The sequence below is a fragment of the Patella vulgata genome, chromosome 7, assembly GCF_932274485.2.
Source record: "Patella vulgata chromosome 7, xgPatVulg1.2, whole genome shotgun sequence".
Taxonomy (NCBI): Eukaryota; Metazoa; Mollusca; class Gastropoda; family Patellidae; genus Patella; species Patella vulgata.
Window position 1 is genome coordinate 8,419,712 of NC_065885.2, and position 20,104 is coordinate 8,439,815.

The 20,104-nt window shown below is 35.0% G+C and overlaps 1 protein-coding gene across 5 annotated transcripts in view; it reads left to right on the forward strand.

The window, feature by feature from the left end:
• The window catches only part of LOC126828853 (rap1 GTPase-activating protein 1), a 211,360-nt gene extending 193,880 nt beyond the window's left edge, over positions 1-17,480 (forward strand). For 4 of the 5 annotated variants that reach the window (XM_050558901.2, XM_050558900.2, XM_050558904.2 and 1 more), the window contains 15 exons: positions 743-840; positions 1,544-1,619; positions 2,109-2,162; positions 2,588-2,671; positions 3,366-3,466; positions 3,781-3,910; positions 4,957-5,112; positions 5,688-5,846; positions 6,969-7,223; positions 7,422-7,495; positions 7,728-7,826; positions 9,010-9,193; positions 9,555-9,657; positions 11,300-11,391; positions 12,409-17,480. In XM_050558901.2, the coding sequence (XP_050414858.1) occupies positions 743-840; positions 1,544-1,619; positions 2,109-2,162; positions 2,588-2,671; positions 3,366-3,466; positions 3,781-3,910; positions 4,957-5,112; positions 5,688-5,846; positions 6,969-7,223; positions 7,422-7,495; positions 7,728-7,826; positions 9,010-9,193; positions 9,555-9,657; positions 11,300-11,391; positions 12,409-12,540 (1,797 nt within the window). In that variant the 3' untranslated portion in view covers positions 12,541-17,480. The remainder of the gene's footprint in view (positions 1-742; positions 841-1,543; positions 1,620-2,108; positions 2,163-2,587; positions 2,672-3,365; positions 3,467-3,780; positions 3,911-4,956; positions 5,113-5,687; positions 5,847-6,968; positions 7,224-7,421; positions 7,496-7,727; positions 7,827-9,009; positions 9,194-9,554; positions 9,658-11,299; positions 11,392-12,408) is intronic. The other variant, XM_050558903.2, reaches the window with a different exon arrangement.
• Positions 17,481-20,104: the final 2,624 nt, after the last annotated feature.

A 20,104-nucleotide genomic window follows, 5' to 3' on the forward strand; every position in this document is an offset into this window, starting at 1 on the left:
ACAAGGTTTTGGGGAGGATTCAAGTGCTATTATGCCTCTGTCAGACTGGGTTGGCGTCCTTACTGCGCTGCTGCAACCATACAGTGACCAGAAAATGTGAGAAAAAGTAAAAAAAATCACAAATTTGAAAAAAAGTCGCGTTCTCACAGCTTTCCAGGTATGATCGAAGAACCTTCACGTTTGTTTTGAACATGCTCACAACAAACGCTCTGACTCGGCTATCATTGACAACCATGGAGACCACAGAACGATTTCTGGCGTTTCCACCATGCTTTTACCACGCTCCTGGCGATCTTGATGCTCAAAGACCATTTTCCGTTGCCGTAGCAGCACAGTAAGGACGCCATCCTGGTCTGACAGGTTTATTAATCTCTTATCCTAATTTGAGGAATCCATCACAAACTACAATATTGTGCCAGCTCTGACTAGGCTAATGAATACAGACATACACCATACAGTGTGCTATGAGGGATATTTTGCCCGGGAAACGGCACTATGGCTTGCTCTTATATCGATTTCCAACTGCCAAGGGATCTTTGATGGAAATTTTGTCCAGACAGCGCTACAGCCTACTCATATATTTCAGTATTTACAAAGATATGATTGGTTGAAAATTTTCAGCATTCTACATACTTTGTCTATACCATCTGATGCCACATCTCTCTGTGTATTCGTATATTTGACGTTGTAAACATGTCAATATCCTTATATTAATTCTCTTTTTTTATTTGTTAACTTTCAGGAACATTTTAATTATTATGCAGCTGATGAGAGTCTTGGTCCCGTCGTAATGTCTATAAAGGCTGAGACTAATCCAGAAGCTATGAGAGTTATTTTACGGTAAATATACCAAATCTGGATTTCTGAAAATCTTTTATACGAGGACGACATGACCCCACAGCCCACGGTCGAAGCTAGCGGGGGTGGGGGGCAGGATTGTGGGGTGGGGGGGTGCAGCCCACTCAGCTTTTGTGCAGGGGTGAGGGGCAGCCCACTTAACTGTATGGAGCACCGGGGGTAGGTGGGCAGCCCACTCAGCTTTATGGGGCACCGGGGTGGGTGGGTGGCCAGCCCACTCAGCTTTATGGGGCATTCGTACTGATATGAGCACGTTGGTCATTAGCTTCATATTGCATCCAGTGGAAAGGGCTATAGTGCATTAAATACTTTTAGCGTCTGTGGGCAGACATTTTGAGGCTCTACAGACTATAAATTTGTATAACTCCCACTGAAACCATATATATATATATATTTAGTAACTGGGTAGATAAATAAACTATAACACATACTTATGGAAAAACAGAGATACACTTCGATACGTCGCCCAGATAAATGGAAAACCAGCTACTGATTTATTTAGGCGACGGTTCGAAGAGTATTCTTAACATTTTCAAGTACTCTTTGAAACTTCGCCTAAATAAAGCAGTAGCTGTATCCATACGTTTATTCATACATATAGCTATTAATTATGGTACACAAGGCAGGGTATGACATTTTAGGTGAATTTGTGAAAGTTGTATTAATATTGGATTGATAATTTCAGGACTAGATTTGCTGTACACCATGAAATACTTCCTGTCAATAAAGTAGAAATTCCTAATCCAGCTAAAATAGCAAAAGTAAGTCTGATTGTTGTGATCAAAGAGAGACGGAGACGGACGGACACAAACTAGGTCATATAGCGACACAAACTAGGTCATATAGCGACTACCATAGGGTTCAATTTTACTTTAATGATTAACTTGTGCGCAGGGGTCTTGAGCATTGGAAGGAAACCGAAGGACCCAGAAAAGGCCACACAAGATTGGACAGGCAACCTTACTCGGGTCTCGAGGTGTTAAAGTTCCATATGCGCAAGCAAATTATTGAAATAGAATTGAACCATATGTTAGTCACAAAATGACCTAGTTTGTGCTGAGGTCATTAAACACTCTTTCTCTCTCTCTCTCTCTTGCGCTCTCTCTCTCTCTTGTCATGTATGAGGGGATTGGTTTGTGTATTCAAACACTGTGCAGATCAAGCTTGATTTTAGTGTTTTTATCAAAGTGATTTAGGAGCTCTGTTCCAGTATTGATAATTCTATAATCTATATTTTCTTCTATTTATAGGCTGTGTGTGATGATATAACAACAGAAAGATTTCATCCAGTTTTATCCATGAAGGTAAAACTTCATTATTTATAAATTTATAAAACATAATTAACGTACTACTGTTCTACTCTGACTGAGCTAATGAAGACGGACATATGCCATACAGTGTGCTATGAGAGAAATTTTACCCGGACAGCGGCAATATGGCCTACCATAATATCGAATTCCAACTGTCATGGGATCTTTTATGTGCAAGCCAATGTGTACGCGGGACCTTGGTTTGTCATCCCATCCGAATGGCTAGACAGCTGTCCTTGTCGGGCCCTCCATGCTGCACCACCGTAAAGAAAATTAGGTAATGCTGAAAATTGTTATATTATTTTGAAAAGATATGTTGTAAAACGGAAGTACACTGGTAAAATTTTGAAGTTTAAACATTTTGGACTGACGTGTGCCTACGTGATTGTGTTGTAATATTTTTCTATTTTATTTTCTAGGGTTCTGAGTTAATAGTTTTATATGATGAACATTTATTAACCAGTACATTTAAATTTGGTCTCATCTATCAGAAGTTCGGTCAGGTAAGTTTGTTGTAGATGTTTTGTTCTGGATCACCTTAACCCCAAGACCCCCCCTCCCTTTCTATGATAGATCAGCTGATGTATCACATCTTATTTTACTATCTGATATAACATGTCTTATTTGTTCATGTATGATAAGTAGTTAGTGCAATAGAGTCTCAACAAGATGATTCCTGGTTTATGTGTATCAGGAAGAAATTCTGTTTGGGTGGCTGAATGGTTAACGTGTGCGCGTTGGATCAGAAGATCTTTCATTGTGGCATGGTTTCGATTCCCCGCTTGTACTTGACAAGGAGCAGGGTCGCAAGACCAATATGTTCAAGTGAATTATTGAAATAAAATTGAACCATGTGTTAGTCCCGAAATGACCTAGTTTGTGTCAAGTGGGCGTTAAACACCATCTCTCTCTGTGTGTGTGTGTGTCTCTCTCTCTCTCTCTCTCTCTCTCTCTCACTCTCTGTTTTGACTGGTGGTTGTGACATGTGGTTTTGAAATATTAAGAGCATGTGGAAATGGTGCTGTACCAGCAATATTCTCCCCCCTTGTATGACACACAATATGTCAGATATAACTGCATGTTAGTCCCACAACGATCTTGAGAAATTGTCTATGAGACATTAACTCCACATTGTCATCCCTACAGCTGTGAGTCTAGGTTCATCATGTTAATTATATGCTTATTTTACTATTTTAGACAACAGAAGAAGAATTATTTGGTAATGTCAGTCACGGTCCAGCCATGGAAGAATTTCTAGATTTAATCGGTGACCATGTTTCACTCAAACATTTTAAAGGGTAAACATCACAATTTTTCTTGTTTAAACCAGCGATCTTAATCTGCTGTTTTTTGTTGGCTTTGACCCAGTTTCTAAGAACTATTGACACGTCAGTTTGTTAAAAAAAATTCCACGGGCCACATTTAAACCCTTGGTGGGCTGGATCTGGCCAGCGGGCTGCATGTTTGACACCCCTGGTATAGACCAAACCAATTTCATTTGGTTACACTTACAGATAAATTTAGATTCAAAATAAATATTTCTGTCAAAGTTTTGATTCAGTGCTGAAAGTGTGCTATGACTTGATGTTGAAATATTTATATTATATTTTAGATTCCGTGGTGGATTGGATACATTACACGGTCAGACGGGCCTGGAATCGTTGTATACACATTTCAATAATCGTGAAGTCATGTTCCATGTGTCTACTATGTTACCTCATACAGATGGCGATCCTCAACAGGTGAGTAACTCTGTAAATAATTTTGATGGACGATCGGTTGATTTTCATTATGGGTCCATGAAATCTGAAAAATGATTTTAATCTGCAAAGTTTCCATGCGTTATCAAAAATGACAGTCAAATTTTGAAGTAGAATCCCCGATATGAACTGTATCTAGTAATGTATACATAATGTCGTTATTGAATAAGAGAAGAGAAGCTATATCCATATATACTTTGTGTTGTGTTTTCTTGTGGGTTTCTACTCCGGAATAATCACCTTTTCAAAAATGAGCGACAGTCAAAATTTGATGTGGAAGCCGTGATATAAACTATATGTTATGATATATTTCTGGATATAAGTTGGGTTTTATATACGGTCTCATGTATGGAGTTCATTATGTCAAGTTATGTTTGTCTATCTGGTTTAAATCTCTCATATATAATGTCCTGTAACCTGTGTATATCTTATTTTTTTAAATAAGTTTAGTATTTCATTTTGTCTGAATTTTACACTACAATAAACTGATTAAAACACAGATCCTATTTCATTTCGTTTTTTATGGTTCAAAATTTTGTTTTACTTGTCTTTATTTACTACACTAGGATCTGGAAGAATTGTTATATAAGCTGCATTCTGGTCAATGTGATGGATTAACGAATGTCAGTGAAGCAGAACGGAGGGCCTGACAAGGGTATCTGTCTAGTCATTTCTATGAGACGATAAACCAAGGTCCTCTGTATAAATTGGCATGCACGCTAAAGATCCCTTGGTAGTTGGAATTCGATATAAGAGTAGGCCATAGTGCCGCTGCCTGGGCAAAATTTCCCTCATAGTACACTGTATGGCGTATGCCTGTCTTCATTAGCCCAGTTGGAGCAGAACAGTAGGAAGTTAAACTCCATTTCATTTCATTTAATGTTACAATTATGGTTTCCAAAAAAGAATTCTAAGGTAGTTCATATTAAATAATTTCTCAAAATAAATGTACCAGATAATGATCAATTATTTTCTGGATGATTTAGATAGAAATTGGAATTTATAAATACTTTTATTGACTTTTTCAGCTTCAGCGAAAACGTCACATAGGCAACGATATTGTAGCGATAATCTTCCAGGAAGAAAACACTCCGTTTGTTCCTGATATGATTGCTTCCCATTTTCTACATACATATATCGTTGTTCAACCAATAGATTCTAATACGGACCATACTAAATATAAGGTAGGTTGTTCAACTATACTTTGTACCTGGTAAACTATCTCATCATGGCCATGTAGTATGAAACGTCAAAGCGATCTTGAATTTCAAAACATGAAAGTAATCCAGAAATTTTAGCAACATTGCTCATTACATGATTTAGCCACAATTCAGGTCTGGTCGTGTAGCAATAAAAATCACACAAATAATCAGTCTGGTAATTTTGGAATTGAAATGTCTTTAAACTTGATGTCTTGTTAAAGTTTCATTTCAAACCCTTAAAAGATAAAATTTGATAAGCATATCGACCTTGTGCCCTATTGACCTGGTGGAATATTGACCTTATGACACTTTGACATGGTGGCATATTAACCTGGATATATTGACCATGTGGCATATTAACCTTTGCCCTATTAAACTTGTGACATATTAACCTTGTGCCCTATTGAACTTGAGACATATTGAGCCATGTGATATATTAACTTTGTGGTATACTGACCTTTTAACATATTGACCTCGTGATATACTGACCTTGCACTATTAACCAGGTGACCTATTGACCTAGTGACCTGATTAAACAGGATGATGTATTATTTCAGGTATCTGTGACGGCCAGAAACGATGTTCCTACTTTCGGACCATCATTGCCTAATCCAGCAGTATTTGAAAAAGGACCGGAATTTCGTGACTTTATTCTGACCAAACTAATCAACGCGGAGATGGCGTGTTATAGAGCAGAACAATTCGCTAAACTTGGTGTAAGTTATTTACCTTGATTTCTTTCTCAATATAGGAGAGGGGTTGGATCACCAGTTCAGGCCTGATAATAAGGCCTGTCATTGATTAAATTGTGGGGGGGTGGATGGCCGAATGGTTAGCACGTGCACGTTGTATCAGAAGGTCTGTCATTGAGTCAACTGGCTTGGTTTCGATTCCCTGCTTGTACATGTAGGAGAAGGGTTGCCTGTCCAACCTCGTGGTTTTCTCCGGGTCCTCCAGTTTCTTCCCACTGCTAAAGACCCCTGCACGTAAGCGAAATATTGAAATAAAATTGAACCATATGTTAGTCCCAAAATAACCTAGTTTGTTTTGTGTGGATGTTAAACCCTATTTCTCTCTCTCTCTCTCTCTCTCTATCTGATTCAATTGTTGTGGTTTTGATTCCTAGTGGTCTGATTTCCTCCCACTGTTGAAATAAAGATATATCTGGCTCAGTAACCAGGAGGTTCTGATAGGGGAAAGTGTCTAGTCATTTGTATGGGACAAAAAACAGATCTATGTTTACCGTTGGCAGTATGTTAAAGGAGTCAATATCATCCACAGTCTTCGACATTGCAAACACGATTTGTCGGTCAATTGATGTTGTTATCTTACAGTGAAAAGATGGGGGTCTGACATCCAATATGTAAGATCAAATGAAAATTTTAAAATTAGCACATAAATCGCGTGCCAGAATGCTTTTAAACGCCATAGTGCCACTGTCAGGGCAAAATGTCCCTCATAGCACACTGTATGATATCAATGTATGCCTGTCTTCTATGGACGTCATGGTGCATATTATCAATAAGATGCTAAACCATTTATTATGCACCCACGTTTATTATTACTTGATGGGTTGTTACTCTTAATGGGTTGTTAGTCTTAATGGGTTGGTTGTTACTCTTAATGGGTTGGTTGTTACTCTTAATGGGTTGTTACTCTTAATGGGTTGGTTGTTACTCTTAATGGGTTGTTAGTGTGTTGTAAATGTTTTCATTACCGACAAGATATGTGACAACCCTTGTTGACAGAGAGGACGACTTAGCTGCTGTAGGCATATGTTTCATGGGCTGGCAACCAATCATTCATTTGTTTGTAAATTTGTTTTGATCTGATTACAGGAAAGAACGAGATCATCATTATTAGACTCGTTATATCAAGATTTACAGAAGAAGAATTTTGAGATGTTTGGGGGCTCGTTTTTATCGGGGTCTAGCAAGGAAGGGAGTCGATTATTTGACACTGTTAAACGAGCGTTTAGTGGTAAGGGAAGGAGTCAGTCATTTGAATCGAGTCTATCAGGAAGTCGACGTTTAAATGGAACACCGTCATCGTTACCAACTGTAGGTGAAGATGATAAAAGTCTTAAATCACCTGTAAGTATTGTTATTGTTTTGTAATTGGACGTTCCTATCTGAATATACATAACTGTTTTGTAACTGGACATTCCTGTCTGAATATACATTACATTAACTGTTTTGTATCTGGACGTTCCTGTCTGAATATACTATAACTGTTTTGTAACTGGACGATAATATTTATAACCAACAATAAATCTATTTTTTATTTTTCAGGTGAAAAAGTCTCCGTCTAATTCTAGAAATGTTGCGAAACAATTTTCAAGTTTAGAGAAGAAAAAAGATAAAAGGTGGGATTTTACTTTGTTTTTGGGAGGGATTGGTTGTCTAAAGTCCTGCAGGGCTGCTTTGTAATCTTCATCTTGTTGTAATGGTGTTTGGTTGTATGCATTGTCTAAGGTGTGGAACAGTAATTCTTGTTCTGTTGTCATAGTGATTTGTCATACACGTCTAAATTCTGTTTCTATGGCGATTGTTGCTACAACCAGGATTTGAACAAATGTTTTTTTTTGTATATTTCAGTAATCGTCTAGATAGTCAGAGCACGAATTCCTCATATGCTACATGCAGTACACCACCTAGTCCACAATCTAGTCCAGGCAGTATATCTTCTTCTACCAGGTAAACACATTCCCATAATACACACAGTAGAGTTATCTCACCTTGTTCAATATACACCATAGAGTTATCTCACCTTATTCAATACACACAGTAGAGTTATCGCACCTTATCAATCTACACAAAGTTATCTCTCCCTGTTCAATACACACAGTAGAGTTATCTCGCCTTGTTCAATATATACAGTAGGGTTATCTCACCTTATTCAATACACACAATAAAGTTATCCCTGTCTGTTCAATACACACAGTAGAGTTACCTCACCTGGTTCAATACACACAATAGAGTTATCTCACCTGGTTCAATACACACAATAGAATTATCTCTTCCTGTTCAATACCGGTACACACAGTAGAGTTATCTCACCTAGATTGATACACACAGTAGAGTTATCTCACCTGGTTCAATACATATAGTAGAGATATCTCTCTTTGTTCAATAATTATCGGATGTTAGTCCTAAAATGACCATTATAAATGTGTTGAATTCATTTAAATCTTAGCTGACCCTAGTCAACTTTTGTCGACACCTATAACATTACCGGTTAGCAGAATGCACGTTCCTAGCATATTGAGAGTTGCTCCCCTTATAAACAGACAATTTTCACTCATTTGTTTACTTCCTGTTTGACATTTTTACACTCAAAAATCATACTGTTTCATCGTGAAAAATTATAATAAAATGGTGATATTGTCTAGCCCTACACAAAAATGATGTTCTAATCATGGATTACCATTATGACATGGTTTTTATGACGTCACGACGTCAAACCTCTGGGTCACTTAAGAGTTAAATCCAGTAGCCTGACCATTATAAGTATGTTGAATGCCTTTAAATCCTGTAGCTGTGCTGCCATAGTAATTGTGTTGAGTGGAAATTAAATCCTTTTCCAGTCTTTTTTTTAAACACAGTCATTACCAATTGTCTATTATGAATTTTATATGTTTTAAATGCTCTTTAAAAACTTAGCTTTTAAGAAAATGTTATTCAACATAATGCGCTTATGTCTAGTGACCAATTAATGTTTTTAAATGTTTATAAACAATATTTACAGTGGTTTGATATTTTTTAACGTAAATCGCTATATGAAAAAAAATTAATTATTATTATTATCCATGAAAATATTGTCTTCTGATTTTCATATATACACCTTTTATGCATTTTTTGTTGTTTTTGTTGTTTTCAGAATAAATAACAGTGGTATTCAGATCTCTCCATCTAATTCTGAGAGTAGTTTTAACAGTATTGATGACTTTACGCCAACAACACCCAACAGTTATAATAATAATACTAAAACTAGTAATAATAATAATAATAATAATCACAGGCATCCACATCCTCATGATCATGAAGACTCGGATACAGGCATGGTAAATATACATTTTAATTATTTATTTATTTATTTTTGTAAGAAGAGAGAGAGAGAGAGAGAGAGAGACAGACAGACAGACAGGCAGACAGAGAGCAAAAGGGAGAGAGACAGAGAGAGACACAGAGAGAGAAATGGGGTTTGACTCCACTTGACACAAACCAGGTCACTAGGAAACCGGAAGACCCAGAGAAGGTTGGACAGACGACCATATTCCTTGTCGCATACAACTGTTGAATCGAAACCCACGCCAGTTGACTCAATGACAGACCTTATAATACAGCGCGCATGTGTTAACCATTGGACCATCGAACCCCCAGAGCTCTAAGTGTATCTATATTAAATATATATTTATGTTACAGGACAGCATGTCGTCGACAGGTACACCTAATAACGTCATCCGATCATCCATATCTAATACTTATAATGAAGATGGTAGCTGTGTTTTCTCAATGGATGCTGACAGTAAGATTATTTTTATTCTATGTCTCTCTATTGATGCTTACTATTTATTTTATTATAAATTTCAAGAGTGCTAGAGTGCTTCTCTATTGCTAGAGGGCTCTTGTGTTGCTAAGACACTCCTCGGTTGCTAGAGTGTTTTGTTGTTGCAAGAGTGCTCTATTTTGTTAGATTGCTCTTGCTAGAGTTGCTAGGATGCGCTTCTGTTGATAGGATGCTCTAGTAGAGAGCTCATATGCTGCTAAAATGTGTTCAGTTGCTAGGAAGATCCTCTGTTGCTAGGATGCTCTAGTAGAGAGCTCATATGTTGCTAAAATGTTCTTCAGTTGCTAGGAAGATCCTCTGTTTCTAGGAAGCTCTAGTAGTGTGCTCATCTGTTGCTAAAGTGTTTGCCTGTTGCTAGGAAGCTTCTGATCTGTTGCTAAAATACTCTAGTATTGTTAGAGTGCTCTTCTGTTTTTAGGAAGCTTCTCTGTTTCCAGTGGGCTCTTCTGATGCTAGGATGCACCAGTAGTTCTTGAGTGTCCTTCTGTTGCTAGGATGCTCACTGTGTTGCTAGAGCGCTCCTCTTTTGCCTGAGTGCTTCAGTGATGCTGGTAGTGCTCCTACGGTTAGGACTTTTTGTTATTCGAATAGCCGTAGCTATTAACCGGTTAGTAACCGTTAACCGTATGGTATCAATTTTAAACATAAAACAGAGCTTGTCAGGTGGTGCGAGTCATTCATTACTCGTGCGCACGCTATACTCGCCTAAAAGGCATTACTACACGCGCAAAAATTTCAGTAATTTTTTCAGACATGTACAATTCTTTAATGAAAATTTAAACTATCTAAGGCCGTAGTTATTTATTTACCTGGTTAACTTGGTTCATTTGAAACATTTTTTAATTCAATATAACGATAATATACAAAACAATACTCTATTTCCCTTCGTACGTGACAGATGGCGATAATATTACGATTACACAATGTTACTAAGAATAGAATAAAGTAAATTAGAAGGCGTCTATTGATTGGACAATAAAGAAATAATTCCTCGCTTGCAAGTAGAATTTTTATGATTGGTTAATTTAACTAAAAACCAAAGTAGAATTCTTGCGAGAAATTACGAGATATGGAACGTGTTGAATGTCATAACGAATCTAGTATGTCATTTTCTAGCCTTTATGATTATATTTTGAATGGTGGTTACGTTTTGAAGTAAATAATAAACAAGGTAGAATATAGTTAGAAATGCCGAGAAGTATTTAGATTGGATTAACAATAGCAAAAGTCAGAACAAGGTCCGTTGACTTTGCCGTATGACTACGACGAGTGCTATTAATAGTATTATTTTTTAGCAGTCGACATCGTAGGACGACTGTTACATTCTAAGATTTTCAAACATCAAATACAAAATGACAACGGGCAAGTTTTGTTATAAAGAGGAATATGATCAGACACAACTCTATGTAATGGGGGACATCTCAAAATAACCGTACCGTTGAATTCGAAACGTTTAACCGTCCAGTTCAAACCGTTTACGGCTATCCGACTAGTCGTAGGAGCACTAGATGCTGGAGTGTTTTAGTCCTATAGGCTATTACAGTGCTCACATGATGCTCTATTTCTGCTTTATTCAAGCTTTGCTTCATATTTTTTCCAGGTATTGAATGTTATATCAGACACATTGAAAGATTAAAAGCAGAGATTCATAAATTAAAATGTGAAAAATTGGATTTGCTCCGTCAAAATGTTGTAAGTATTATTGCTTCATGGTTTTCCATTAGTTAAGTAGCTTCTTAGCATTAGACATGGCTTCTTAGTATTAGCTATGAATATATATATGGTTTCTTAGATTCTTTAATCCAGGAACTGGTTTCATACGTTTGATAATCTTCTTATTGACACTCTTCATAAAAAGCCTAAGACTCCGTCAATTAATAAAATTGCACTTTGATTCATGGACTTTAATTTTTGCTAAGACATGACAGTTCTAAAATTGATGCGATGATATCATGGTTGGTTCCTGGTTGAAATAGAATGATCGTACTTGTTCATGCAAATATCTTCTTACGATCAGTAATTCAAAAGTTTTGAAAAATATTTTTGATACTATTGTAACCTTTCTTATATACACTGTAGTCTAAAACACAGGCTCCTGTTACGTGCGTAAACATTTCGTTAGTCTTGACGTAACGCTATGTAAACAATGTGGAGCTCTGTTTATACCCGAATGACATTGTTACGGAGTTAGGCATTGGTTGTTAATCGGCTTGTTGACCAGTCATAATTTGGAACAGAAATTTGCTTTCGTTACGGCAGTGTTTGAGTGGAATTAGGTCTAATCAAACGAAACACTGCAAGGAGTATACCACCCCTGCAATTGTATAAAACACCTTTTTATCGTCCTTTAGTCGTGACGATGGGGAATTGTGATCGAGGAGCCTCGTAGAGGGCCTCTCTTTTATCTACATCTGGTGCTGACTGTCGTCTTGCCTTAATGTAAGTTTGAGTAAGATAGTGCTAAAAGATAAGGCCAGCTAAATTTTTTCGTCATAGGTCACGAGATGTAAACAGAGCTAGCGCTAATCCCAACCCTAAACCTAACCCTGGACAATGTTTACCCTAACCCTAACCCACAATCTCGCCAACTTTTACATACCCTAACCTTATTTACATCTCAGCGACCGTGACAAAAATTGAGCTGGCCTTAACAAATAGATTTAGCCAGTGGGATCTTTAATAAAGTATTTCTTAACATTTTATTTTCAGTCAAGTCAAAAGGAGATAAAGAAATTGCGTGAACAGGAATATCGTTTAGTGAATGAACTTGCCACGGCAACGCATCAACTCAAACACATGAAAATACCACTGATTGAAATTAGTGCTGAGGCCGCAGTTTAAACGGGAAAAATAATTTGATTATTTAAAAAAAATGTGAATGTTGTTATTTGTTTTGTTAATGGTTTGTGAAGATCCTATTTTATTTTATCTTTTCGTGTTTTATAAAATTAGTGCTGAGACTTGAGACATACAAGTGAATAATGACTCAATAGATAATTTAGGTCATGAATAAACTGTGAAATGTATGAACCCTGCTGCACCAATCGGGTGAATGAACTGTGGAGATAATACAACTAGGCCGACAACAGATGAACATTGGATGTTTTTTTTAATCCTTGTAAAATTATCGTGCGTCTGAATGAAAAGAAGTGCAACAGGTTTTCTGGACAGAAAGTTCTGTTTAGGAAACCCTGGCTTCATTGGACAAAGTGAAATTTCCAGATTATTTCCAAATTATATTTTAAAAGTGGCATCAGGTGTTTTGTAAGTGATGAATAACAGGTGAACAAACAGGTGAACAAACATAAGAGACTGAAAGTTTCTCTAAGATTGGATAACGATGAACATATAAACATTTATGTTAAAGAAAATGTTTTGTCCGAAAGAATTTCATTGGAGTGACACAGAATCCCAAGTTCCGATGTGGCAAGACATGACTTAATCAAATACGTGAATTACGTTTCACCTGTTGTGATTGGTGGAGATAGTTTCATATTCAGTCGCCGTCTGCTTTCTCGCCCAATAAAATAAGCTACCTGTAGGCCTAGCTGGTTGAGTGTTATCGTCTCGATATCGTGTAGGCCCATTTGAGAGTGATCTTCTCAATATCATGGAGGCCCATTTGAGAGTTATTGTCCTGTAGGCCTTCCCAATATCAGGTGTATGAGTGAAATCAACCAGATTGCCTGTATATGAGAGTTATCTTCTCGATAGCCTGTAGGCCTATATGAGAGTTATCTTCCCGATAGCCTGTATATGAGAATTATCTTCCCGATATCCTGTATATGAGAGTTATCTTCCCGATAGCCTGTATATGAAAGTAAACCTTATTAACTACTTTACCTTTTTAATTATAAATACAATCCTGTTGATAAATCAAATTCTAACAAGTGTGTGCAAGAAATGTGACTATTTTTGTTAATTCAGAAATTAAAATGAAAATGTGTATGTATTGAGAAATTTCTTCATATGACAAAACGTGTATATACTTTATTGTAACACAAATTGGTGCACAAGATGAAAAAAAGAAAAACTGATTTCAAAAGCTATGTGTGAGGATGAAAAGAAGTGTGTACATCATCCATTTTTCATGGATTCTGTAGAATTAGAATTCCTTAAAATGGATATAAAATAATCTGATTTATAAGATTGTTATGGTTACAGATAATTAACGGACATTTATTGAGTGAAATATTTGTATTGAGGCAATAATTTTATTGTTAAGAATGGGTAGCCTACAGTTAAAACGTTTATTTTCTAGAGAATATTACAAACGAAGGCCTACAAAAAATGTTCTCATGAACAATGATTAGATTATAATATGGTCACAGGGTTTAGAATTTATTTTATTTGAACATGGTGCATATTAAATATAATACATAGTGCAATATCAAATAATTCTACTGGTCTTTATATCGACATGTAACACCTGAACTACAGACGGAGGTGGGAACAACGTATCCTGCAACTCTAGCTGCCTCAAGTTCAACTTATTTCTCACGACTTGAGTCGCTGTGAGAGGATATAACTCTAACTTGCTGACTAATTAATTTGATGAATTGGCATTTTGAACACGACTTGGGCTTTTTGAAGATTTGGGACTCGACTCAGACTCGAAGAGCTTCAACTTGGGACTGCAGGTGCCACGATTTGTTCCCACCTCTGCCTACAGACCTTTCAGACGGATGAGATGTCACAATCAGGGTAGATAACTCTCCCATGCATGTTGTATAATTATCGAATGTATACATTTTCTTGTATCAGTCTATTAAATAATTATTATATGGATTAGATACTCAAATTGAAAATATTTAGTAAGGATTCTGAATTCTGAGTGAAAAAAAGAATTAAATTGAAATTCTGAGAATATCAATATCAGTGTATAGTTCAGAATGAAATGATTCTTTTAAACATACATTATGCAAGAGCTAAATCTGCCTATTGCAGGTCTTTCTTTAGGCCTGAAATGTTATCTAAATTATTAATTAGACATTAACTTATCCAGACCATAATCAACTCCAGATGTCCCCGCTAGCCTGCGATATTTAGTGGATTAGGATCCGATTTGCTGCTCACCTTTCATTCATGATTAAATCATGAAATGGATAATCGAGACTATGTTTTTATCGTACCGACTTTTGTAATGATAATCGAGGCTAGGCCGAAAATTCAATCGCTAAATTCTTGGTAAAGAGTGGATCAATCTGACTGAAATTTTCAGCAAATTCCCTTTACATTATCTAGAATTTAATTATAATAGTGAAAACTGCCAGCTCTTTATGTAATCTCTCATAATGTATCTTTAAGCTAGTATTACAAATGTTAAAAATGAATGACTATGTTGCTATGGTGATGTAAAATGTAGATATTTTGAATATTATAGGTACCTGTATTAAATCATAAATTAATTATTTTGTAGATAAAACTTGGTGTAGATAAACAAATTGTAGATTATTATTAAATTCCATTCTAGTCATAAATTGTAATTAATGCTTATTATTTGTTGTTTGTTTACGAGTTTCTGATGTTAAGAAAACCTTGAGATTTCAAATTGTTTCAAATTAAAAGTTTATTATATTTATTATTTTACGAGGGTAGACGAGGGTAACACCCTGTTTCAGTGTTTGCTTGCTAGGCATTTAATTTTTATTAAAGATTCATGGAAGTGTCTATAAATTTCTTAATTATGGTGCTTCTTGGCAAGATTCTCCTTTAATTACAAAAGGTCCATGTGCCTTTATCTTTTTTTGTTCCGCTAAAAATATTCCCTGCTTATTTCATGTTTAAATCAAATCATTTTAAAATCAAGAAAAGGCTCAAGTCAAAATATTTCTTGAATTTATCATTTTGAAAAAAAGGATAATTGTGTAAATATTGTAAATGGTTGTATATAGATGTAAATTGTTTGTAAATAATTATAATTATATGTTCGTCTTAGTTGGGTTTTAATCTTTCACGTCTCCCAGACTTTCTGCCAAACAATTTATATTTCCTTCTCGGTTTATTTCTTGATTGAAGTTTAACAATTTTCTTGAAATAAAACTCAGGATTGTTGTTTACAATGACAAAAGAGAGGTTAATTATTCAAGTACTAGGAATAAAATTGCCGCGTGTCTCGTTCGATTCTTTGATTGTTAAATGAACAATAAAGTTTCACTAAATTGGAAATTTGAAACAGAAAAAGTTTGTCTCTAAAATAAAATTCAAGATTTCTTGGTTTTTTAAGTATTAATTTGATAAACTTGTTCTTACAAAATATCCACCTATGTCACTTGATATTTTCACAAATTGTTGTCCTTTTTATTATTTTTGACATATTAGATTCCTTGATGTAATCATACTTTGCAAAAGCTGACAAATAAATCTTAAAATTTACAATTTTTTGATGTAATCCATACTTGACATGACAGAGGCTGTAAACGAATGTACCGTAGTTTGATTTTGAATGCAAAGCTGATAAAAACGACCCAAAATTGACGGAAATTAAATTCATTGGAAAAAAGTCTGGAATATATGAAGATTTTTCTCTTCTTCATTGTTTTTTGTGCCATAGTAAATTTTAATTTTCTATTTTTTTTTTTTTTTTAATTCGTTTAATATTTAAGACATAATTGTTTTGTTAAAGATAAATATTTAATTTGATCTTTGTCCACCAAGATTTAAACAAAAATTATTTTTAATAAATCAGCAGAGGATAGAAATTGTAGCTAAAATATTATCACAAAGCTAGCTGAAATTTAAAAAGTTTAAGGTATTGCAAATAAAGTTCAAGATTAGGGATTATTTTATTCTAAGAAATTTTTCATTATTTTTGGCTTATAATTTAGATATTGTGATATTTGATTAAATAACAAAAATAAATAAAGTTCCAGATTAGGAATTATTTTATTCTATGAAATTTTTCATTATTTTTGGCTTATAATATAAATATTGTGATGTTTGATTAAAATAACAAAAATAAATTTAAAAAAAAAAACAACTTAAATTTGTCAAGATCTTAAAAAAAAAATTGTTAAATTATAATTGTTCATTGATTGAAATTTAAATAAATTTTAAAAAATTGTTTGAGCTTTTATGTACTGTGTTTATTATTTCTTAATGATCCAAGTTCACCTGATATCCCAGTCTTAAATCAGTTATTATCGGTATGAATAGTATTGAACATATGTTTTAACCCAGAAAATTTTCTAATTTGGTAATAAAACCACAATTAAACATACATTATGCAAGAGCTAAATCTGCCTCTTGCAGGTCTTTCTTTAGGCCTGAAATTTATTAACATGACAAGACCATAATCAACTCTCCGATGGCATCGGATATCTCCGATATTAAGTACATTAGAACCATTCAGCCATATTTTGATTTAATCTATAAATGGTGAAGCGAGGCTAAGCCTCGAACAACCAGTGCGGTGGTTGCAATTAATGCACACATCTTGTCAAACCATCAAAAGCTAATATCTTCGCTCGCCATGGATTAATTTTAACGAAATTTTCAATAAATTCATTTTGCATTATCTATTTTCGAACTATTATAGTACGAATGGCCAGCTCTTTATCTAAATCTTACATAATGTATCTTTAATATAACGTTTGGACTTTGAAAAAATAAGATGCATGCATTGACTAACATGTCTCAAAGATTTAAAACATACTGGTAAATTGAAACATCAAAAAGGAAATAACACTGTCGATGATCAATAAAACATATAGTTAAATGAATGAATCTATAATTGAGATATTGAAGAAATTCTTGGTAATTCAAGAAATTCTTGGTAATTCCTTATTTAAAGTCGCTGATTGTCGTATGCTTGTTTCGGACAATATATAATCGGTCACATCTTAATCCACGCCAAAATATACTATATTTAAGAAAATAAAACCCAAATAAAAATGGTAGATCATTTTCTGATAAACAGACAGCTTTAATTATATAATAATAATTAATTTTCATATAGCGATTTACATTAGAAAATCCCAAACATGAGAGTATCCTCATTGAAACGTTGCAGTTAATAAATCTAGTGAATGTTATCCATAAAGTTGTCTGTTTATTATATATCGCGTTCACTAAATGCCTTTCAAAGACAGATAATCTTCTGGCATGGATTTAATTGGATTAAAAAGAGGTCTTTCAAAAGATAATACCCAATACCTATAGGTGCCACTGTTTTGTTTATATCGGGGAGGCAGAATGTTGTCAACTTTTCAAAATTGAACCAATTTTTGACTGATCTTCATTTTAATGATTCAATTTTTACATATGACCGTCAACGACTTTAAGATTTAGAAGTACATACTTTAATAAATAATTTAAAACAGGGATATGGACAATATGATTTAATATTTCTTACAAATTGTTGTTAAATTAAGGGAAGCTTAAAATGTCTGCTTTGTTTATTTGTTGTGTTTTTTTTTTTTTGAATATTAAAATAATTTTTACTGTTGAATATATTGACGATATATTTCTATCTGTTATTAATTTATTATATTTCTTTGTGCGTTAAAAGGCATAATGATGATTATCTTGTGAATTGTCCAATAAAATAAATAAATCTATTTATATCTAGATGGTTATTTATTTGCGAGGGAGATGTATATGTTTGGTCTGGTGAGAGAATCGGCAGCCACAGTAGCTCTGTGAGTAGGCCTACCTTTCGAGATGACTTACTAGTTGGTTCAGAATTGATTATCTAGATTGGTTATTTATTTGCAAGAGAGATCTATGTTTGGTCTGGTGAGAGAAACGGCAGCCACAGTAGCTCTGTGAGTAGGCCTACCTTTCAGGATGACTAACTATAGCTAGGTGATTCAGATCTGATTATGTGTTGGTCAAGATAGTTTTTAGAGGTGTAGAATTGGAGTACTGGAAAGAAAAGTATATAGTCGCTTGGTCCCATGTGTGGATTAAAGGAGCTAAATCGCTAATATTTGGGACCTAGAAATTGACACAAATGGGTCGCAACACATGTAATAATGTAATATATATGAATGTGTTTAAACTGATTTACATTCAATCGATTCTGTTTTTACTGTAATTTCTACTCAGTTATGTTCAGGGAAATACGCCAGAAGTCACAATCGAATGGCAAATTCCAGCATCTGGTTATTCCAGTCTGCACCGATAGTATTTATTAGCATGCTCTCCAGATAAGAAATGGGGTTTAACATCCACTCGACGCAAACTAGGTCATTTCAGGACTAACATATGGTTCAATTTTATTTCAATAATTCACTTGCACATAGCGGTCTCTAGCAGTGAGAGGAAACCTGAGGACCATGAGAAAACCCACGAGGTTGGACAGGCAGCCCTACATACAACTGGGAATTGAAACCACGCCAGTTGACTCGATGACAGACTTTATGATACAACGCGCACGCGCTAACCAAATAAGCTGAAACAGATCCTGCAGGGTACAACAGTGTCGGATAAGCTGAAACAGACCATGCAGGGTATGAGAGTATCAAATAAGCTGAAATAGGCCCCAACAGGATAGGCCTACATCTATGTCAATCATCTGCTGTATTGTATTGATTGATGATAATATTCAAGTCAGAATGTTACTGTTCCTTCATACCTGACAAAATACTACCAGGTATCTTCGAATTGTTTGGTTAGAACCGGCTGTGGTAACTCTCTAGATATTAAACAAAACACAAATTTCCTGACAATAATTCTAGTTTTAAGTGTAAGGGAAGTAACTCCAGTTACTGAACAATGAATAAATAACATGTTACCAGCTGAAATGAACATTTTAGAAAACAGTATATGGGCTCAGACTAGCAATTATTTGCCCATTGACATCAATGTTAAATGGCTGTAACATCACAGACTGTAGCTTTTTGCTCAAAATTCCGTTGGTTCCATTCTTTATAGACACAATGGGGACCACATTTGGCAATCTCCTCATCATAATTTTGTAGGGGGTTGACCGTTTAGATTTTTTGAAGTTGACTGGGGTGAAAATCTCACTTCCGACACAATGATTGCTCTTCAGAAAGACACTTTACACCCTCTATCCCTTCGCTCTAATATCATCAGTATTACCCAAAACTGCTATGAAATTGCAAATTTTATCCCTCTTCTCCAATTCTAGACCAAAAAGTCAACCAAAAAATGCAGGAAGAGGGGAGAAAAAAATTAAGGAAAAAATTGTCTATTTATAACTTGCACTACATTCGTCCATCATGAAATAAAGGGAAATAATTACTAGGCTGAGTCCATATGTAGGATATGGCAAGTAACAATAAATTGGCCAGAGTAGATCATTAATTTCTCCATGGCCATTAACTCTAATGTTACTTCTCTTTGACCATCTCTAACTTTCACAAATTGCTGTTGGGTTAAGTCACTTAAGTGCTTTCTACTACAGAGGCAACACCATTTGGCAACCTCTTGTTCAAAA